At 39.7% G+C, this 6,939-nt stretch overlaps 1 protein-coding gene across 1 annotated transcript; it reads right to left on the reverse strand.

Annotated features, from left to right (window-relative positions):
* Nucleotides 1-326: 326 nt before the first annotated feature.
* LOC104425538 (phenylcoumaran benzylic ether reductase Pyrc5) lies at nt 327-4,115 on the reverse strand. The gene is made up of 5 exons (XM_039307747.1): nt 3,782-4,115; nt 2,948-3,078; nt 1,419-1,656; nt 782-985; nt 327-695 (listed from the first exon to the last, which is right to left on the reverse strand). Exons 1-5 carry the CDS (start codon nt 3,966-3,968, stop codon nt 529-531), a joined length of 927 nt encoding a protein of 308 aa, XP_039163681.1. The 5' UTR covers nt 3,969-4,115; the 3' UTR covers nt 327-528.
* Between the last annotated feature and the right edge of the window lie 2,824 nt (nt 4,116-6,939).

The raw sequence follows: 6,939 nt of genomic DNA on the forward strand, positions 1-6,939 counted from the left end.
GAGTTTTGGAAAACCGAACCAAACACACACTTAGTTAGACAATAATCCACAATATATCAAGTTTTGGAATAAGAATTTGGCTCAAGATTTATCCAGATTCATCGCGCATGCTTCTTTTTCTTCCCGTTTGTTCCCTCGCAGCCTCTTAGAATCCCCAAAACATTAACGATGATTCAAAATTACGACAAGTTTGACAGTCAGTTTACGCCTATTTTAACTTGTTATTCTTTTAGACGAGAAAGATAACATGACATACAAAAATAGAGAAACCCGTGTCTTTGTGTTAGCTTCGATTAGCCCATGAACCCATATCAAACTCCAAAACAGAAGCAACTTCTCCAAGCACCGCAGAGACGCGCCACATTGAACATTCATACTTTATAGTGTCCTCAGACTTGGGGGTTGTACATGCCATGTGATGATCAACAGAAGCGACATTTCACACTAGGATCCTGAGAAGCAGCATCCTATATTATTTATTACCGCACGGTGATGTGAGAAATTTACAAGCATGTTCGGTTTCGATAATCAAACAAATTGATCAAGGTACTGATCCACGGTCATGTATTTGACATCGGGGTAGAGCTCTGAAGCTTCCACTCCGAATGATGGCTCAATCTCGAAGTTCGTTTGGTCTCCTTTCACGAAGACAGAATGGGATAATGCCAATATCATGTTGTGTGGAACCGCCGCCTCTGCAATATGATCGGACAAGCTTTAAATGTCAGAGAGAACGGAGAGGATTTCAGGCACTTAAATCCAATAAAAATGCATCCCTGACCTTGAATGTTCTTCAGAACCTGTTCCTCTGGAACATACACCCTCTCTAGGGTCTTGCCGATCTTTCTCTCCCACAAAGACACGAGCTCATTCATCGAGTAGGTGTTGGCAAGAGGTTTGATATACAAAATTTTGTCCAAGGTCCTTGGATCATCCACAGCTTTGATGGTATAGGTGCCGATGTCATCCTCCTTGTTAAACACCGCTACATATTGACAGGGAGAGTTTTACAATTTGGCTAATAAATAAATCACAGAGCCATCGATCTTCCTAGGGCTACTTTCGGCTCACATTGAAGAAGAATTATCTTATCAAACAGATTCATTAGACAACATGCAGACAAATGCATTCATATGTTCTTTTCCCAAACAAATACATAAAGAGAACCTTCGTGATCTGCCCGCTAGGTGGTATTATGCCAAGATAAACCACAACACATTCATATCACATATTAGTCTCTGAAATTGAAGACTAATGGATGTAAGAGTCCCATTATCTCCAGACAAGGACGTTACCCTGAAATTATCAAGCTTCGAGAATTGCCTCTCACTTTGATCACTACTATAATTAATTCGTTGTTAATGTACAAAAAAAATATTAACTAATTAAAATGCGCATTTCAATGAATTGCTTCTTACCTTTTGCATTTCCATCCCCTAAGATGACAACTTTATCTCTAGGGGGAGCTGTAGCCTCGGGCTGTGACAATGTCGGAAGGTAGTAACTTCCAAAAGAGTTAGAAGCCACATATGTATAAGGGATTCCCTTAGCCTCAACAAGGCGGCGGATCTTGGCTTTGATAGCATATCCATTTTTTGCAGGCTCCACAGCATGGACACGATCCACATCAGTTCCAAACTCTGAAGGCAAGAATCTCTAAATAGAAAATTAATTGATTCAGAAGAGGCAGTTTTATTAGAAAGCAACAAAAAACTAGAGTGCATTCCCCTCTTCCAACAAATTTACATGAGTTCTGTCAAAAAGAAAACCAAACTCATATGAGACTGAATTTCACTTTTTTCTTCAATATGTGACTAGAACATAGCGACAATAAAAACAAACACTAGCCAAACGAGGCCCAACGACCTCGCCGAACCCTTGCCAGCCCCTGGTGAGGTCACCCCAAGCTCATCGATTGCCAGCGAGGCCCCCTTAACCTTGCCCAACCACCATGAGGTTGGCAATGCCTAGGTGGGCAACGCCGACTTTGTGGTGGCCAGGTGAGGTTGAGCCTCGCAGTCGCCTCATCGGTCGTTGGCCAACCATGGCCAAGGTCGGCGATCGACTAGAGGAAGGAAAAGAAAAGGAAAAAAGGAAAAATGTAATAAAATTATTAATAAATTAAAAGAAATTTCAAATCACAAAAATATTTGGGATCGTACCAAATGCATTTTTATTTCAGGAATAAAAAAATTGTGTAGTTATCAAATGCATTTAAATGCTCAAAAACATGTTCAGAATAGAAATAGGAAAAATCGTTTCTAAACAAAAATTGTTCCCGAAAATAGAAATATTACCATACGTACCCTAAGTGCTATTAGAAAAGTAGAAGAAAAGAAAATTGAAGATTTAATTGTTAGGGCAATAGCCAGATAACTCTGTCAAGTATAAAATATGCAAAGATGCTTGCTTGGACACTTTTCACAAGTAGTAAAATATCAGGTAAGTTCTAACCATCAACCCCTTCAAAGCAACAAGTACTAAACTATCCACTAGCTGGGTTCTGAAAACTTATTTGCTACATTAATAATTCTACCGAAAAAGACCGTTTGAAGGATTAAGTAGTTCATGTTTCTCATTATTGATCAAAGAGCGGGGTACATGACTGTAATCCATATTGAGTGCTTAAAACCTTTTGACTTTAGAGGAAAAAACGTAACCATGGTGAAGCCAGCATTGTCCGGTACTTGAATTTGAAATAGTTAGCCTCAAATTTCACCGACGACTTCTACACAAAGTTATGACCATTTAAAAAGGAAAGAAGTGAAGTCTACAGATAAAAAGTGAATCCATCCCATTTCATCAAAGCAGAGCTCACAATATAGAACGTGATGCACTAATACTAGAAGAAAAGACTTAAGCTAACAACTAACACCAACCTATATCGTCAATCAAATGCTAAACAAACAATAATAACTCAAAATGAAATTACTAGACACGGCACAACCTTGATATTCCCGGCTGCTTTGATGGCTGCAACAATCCTGTCTTGGTCTTCTAGCTGTGCTCGCCCCACAGCAGAGATTACCACATCAACTTGCTTGATCGCACTCAACAGACTCTTTTGATCGTATATGTCTCCCTGAGAATCAAATAACCAAGAGCATGGAAAAACAATCAATAAAGTGAGCAATCATCAACCCATCCAATTTTGGCCAGTAGGAAGACTACGAAAAAGGAGAAATACGAAATCTGATGCAGATAAGACTTCAATACCTTCACCAGATGAGAAAAAGTGTTACGGGAAATTTGAAAAAAAAAAAAAAAAAACAAGCTGCTATCCACAGAATTCTTGTCCATGCATTACCTACCAATCCTTTGAAAGGTTACAACAAGGTATTTGCAATGACATCTGAATTACAGATCAGCCACATGTACTTCTGTATAAAAATTCATCTACACAGTACGAAACATATGGAAAATTTCTTAAGATTTGCCTAAAAATGGAAACTTTTACAAGATTTGTCTAAAAATGTACTCGTTCGTTTCAGCATGCGAAGCTAAGGAGATTCGTCAGTCAGTGTGAAAAATGAGAGGGAGATTGTTTCTGGTTTCGCCAACTTACGAGGCCGAAATATCAGAGAAGAGAAAAAGCAACGCCGAATTGTGACGTGACTCCATCAACTCGATCTTGTGAAAGATAAAGATGAAAATCGACTCGATACTACTGGTTAAAGACATTTCTCAGAATTCCGAGCATGATCAAATGGCAAGGGACGCTTCGATTCCTCGAAGCGGCACCAAATGTGGGAAACGACCAGAATCGCACGGGAATAACTACTCATATAGACTAGGTTCACGTTTAAGCTCTTGAAACCTTCGATGATTTCGGCCTTGGCGGGGTTGGAGAGAGTGGACTCCCTCACAAGAGCAAAGGTAGGGCGACCGGACTTAGCGCTCGCTTTCACGATGAACTTTCCAATTTCTCCGGTGCCTCCGATCACCAGGACTCTGCTCTTCTCTGCCATCTTGGAGGGTCTTTTCACAGCGGGCGTGGCGTTTTCCGGCGAACTTGATCAGAGAGAGAGAGAGCTAAAAGGCGGGGGTTCCTGTCTTCGTGACGGGACGGAGTGTCATTGGATGATTTTGGAAGGGCATAATCGTCTTTTCATTGAAATAATTTTTCTTATTGAGGTAATCCTTTACTAGAAAAAGGGTACATGGAAAGTGGGAAAAGATAGAAGATAACGATTTCGTTTCATTTTAACTTAGCAAAAAAACAAGAAAATTTAATTTTGATGGTGCTATAAAGTTAAGTAATCGTAATTGATTAGGAAGTAGTTGAAACTACTTTTTTACGTTGACTTTTATCATATGAAAAGAAAAAAAAAAGGATTATAAAAATGGGCAATGAGCTACTCTACATCCATATGGTAGCATGATATCATAGAGCTTCATAGCTGTTATGCTATTGTTTTGAGGTTCAATGAATTCTTTTTCTTGGGAGGGTTGATCACAAGATTACCAATTGGCCAACACAAGATTACTATATTTGTAATTCATAACCTCTATGTGAGAAAAAAGCAGCATTACGAGTGTCCATATATGGAGTGATTAATAAAAGTTATTAAACTTTTGACATCTATACCAATTTAATTTTAAATATTTCGATTTGGTCAATTTAGTTCTAAATTTTTTAACAATTTACCTTGCGATACAATTTTAAGTAGCATCGATACCGACACACGATACGATATGATATGCCGACACGTCATTCCGACAAATTGGGACATGTATATTAAATGTGAAATTAATTAATTTAATTCCAATTCACAAATAAATAAATAATTAAAGATATTAGAATGAATTTACACTAAAAATCGTGAGTCCTGAGAAGTGAAAGTTAAAAGAGAAGAGAAAAGAAGACTAGATTTTTCTTTTTTCTCATTTTTCTCATTTTTCTCATTTTAATTACTACTCACCCGAAATATATCGACGCCTAAGCTCTTGAAACCTTCGACGATGCCAGCCTTGGCAAGGTCAGAGAGAGCGGACTCCCTCACGAGAGCAAAGGGAGGGTAACCGGACTTAGCAGTCGCTTCCACGATGAATTTTCCCAGGTATCCAATGTCTCCGATCACCAGGATTTTGCTCTTCTCGGCCACCTCGGAGGGTTCCTTTACAGCGAAGGCGCGGTTTTGCCCGGAGAACTTGCTCGGTCTCGTGCTGCGACTATTGCCTGTTGGCACGCATCGAGATGAATCGTCATTTTATTTTGGTTCCAAAAGGGCATAATTCTCTTTTTCGGTGAATTGACTTTCCCACCCCATCATACTTCGCCCGGAAAATGAGTAGATGCAAAAGTGGGCCACGAAAGATGGAAGAAATTTACGGTGGAAAATGAGCACATGCAAAGTACGTATCTATCGATTTTGTTGAATTTGGCCGATGACGTAATTTTTTTGGAAACAACAACTTGACTTATGAGGTGAATTATAAATCGCAGCGAGTTCACGCTCTAAACCCCGATTAGGAGGGTAATACACCTATGGGCATCCTAACCACACAATTACAGAGACTTATCTCGTCTCAGATCCTTCCTGCATGTCAACACAGTTCATAACATAGACATAACAGTATTCATGCTCAAACACTTAGAATGCCAACACTTTCTTCTCAACAACACAAGGAGCAAATCATTATGACATGTCTCATTCCGTGCCACACAATTTTATCCCATAATCCGGCGCGTCAATTTCACTCAGCATGCGTTCCAATTGTTAATCACGGTCACACACGGGCATGGCCTACTCATAGTTTGGTGGTCCACTGGCATAGCCAGGTATTGTCTCACCCCATCGAGCATGACAACATCACTATGTCGACGGCATTCCATGAAGGAGCATCGATCCAGAATCTACTGCAATCGGCATCCATTGGTAGGGCATCCCATATAAGGGCACGTCCAGTTCAACAGCTCGGGACGGGTTCTCTTAACCAACACACGACTATTCAATCTCAGCCTAGGACACTGTGCATTGCACTCAAATGCCTCAATTAAAATGGTGAACCTGACCTATTTTCTTCGTATTAAAAACACACGGTAAAATAGTCGTGTGTAAGTACACGATCAATTTGAACCAGAAAAATTGATGTCATTCCTTTTCAAATCCCACTATTTGATATAGTCATTAAAACCATTTTCGGTGTCAAAACCCAACACCCAGTAATTTATAAATAATTACCAAAATTTTTAAATATTGAATTAAATACTCAAAACTACAATCACCACTCAATGTGCACAATTTAACTCTCAATTTTAGGAATTAACTACAACATTGCAATCAGCACGAAATTCCGGTCACCATCTATCTCGGTATAATTTTGAAAAAATATTAATTAATTAAATAAATACCAAAATTAATTAAATAATGCCAATTAAATACCAAAAATACCAACTACTGGAAATGCTTAATTAACCACCTGAACAGATTGGGAAAATTTCCGAACCTATCTAGCTAAATAGTACAACTTATCTAGTCTCTAATTAAGCTATTCCAACCACCTAAGATGCACAAACAAATAATTAAATCACTAATCCATTCTAACTATCTACCTAAATCTTAATTAGCCTAAACTAATCATTCCTTAAGCATGATTAACTCATTAAGCAGAGTTTAGCAAGTAAACTCACTGGTTTAGCGATCCGGTGAGTCCATGGCAACGGCAACGCGGAGACAGGCAACAAACCTCCTGGCGACAAAGCCAAGCAAGGTTTGGAAGAGGCTTAAAACGGGCCACAAGCTCTCAGCCCTTGCTAGAGCCTTGGCTACTGATCTTGGGCTGCAGACGGCTAGACACGCGGCTTGGACAGTTGGAACAAGCCAAGCGAGACAGCGGGCAAAAGCGGTGGACCAGGCGAAGCTGGACGACGATGCACAGTGGCTGAACGATGGTGGAGGGGCTCGAACGGTGAGCTGGGCTTGCGAGACAATGAGC

This window comes from Eucalyptus grandis, chromosome 2, assembly GCF_016545825.1.
Source record: "Eucalyptus grandis isolate ANBG69807.140 chromosome 2, ASM1654582v1, whole genome shotgun sequence".
NCBI lineage: Eukaryota > Viridiplantae > Streptophyta > Magnoliopsida > Myrtales > Myrtaceae > Eucalyptus > Eucalyptus grandis.

What these genes read in the sequence shown, in the direction of transcription:
- LOC104425538 (XM_039307747.1), bottom strand. Translation starts at nt 3,968, where the DNA reads ATGGCAGAGAAGAGCAGAGTCCTGGTGATCGGAGGCACCGGAGAAATT. An exon ending in AGGGGATGGAAATGCAAAAG is followed by an intron (nt 986 to 1,418) that starts GTAAGAAGCAAT and finishes GTCAATATGTAG; the next exon opens with CGGTGTTTAACAAGGAGGAT. An exon ending in GGTTCTGAAGAACATTCAAG is followed by an intron (nt 696 to 781) that starts GTCAGGGATGCA and finishes ATCATATTGCAG; the next exon opens with AGGCGGCGGTTCCACACAAC.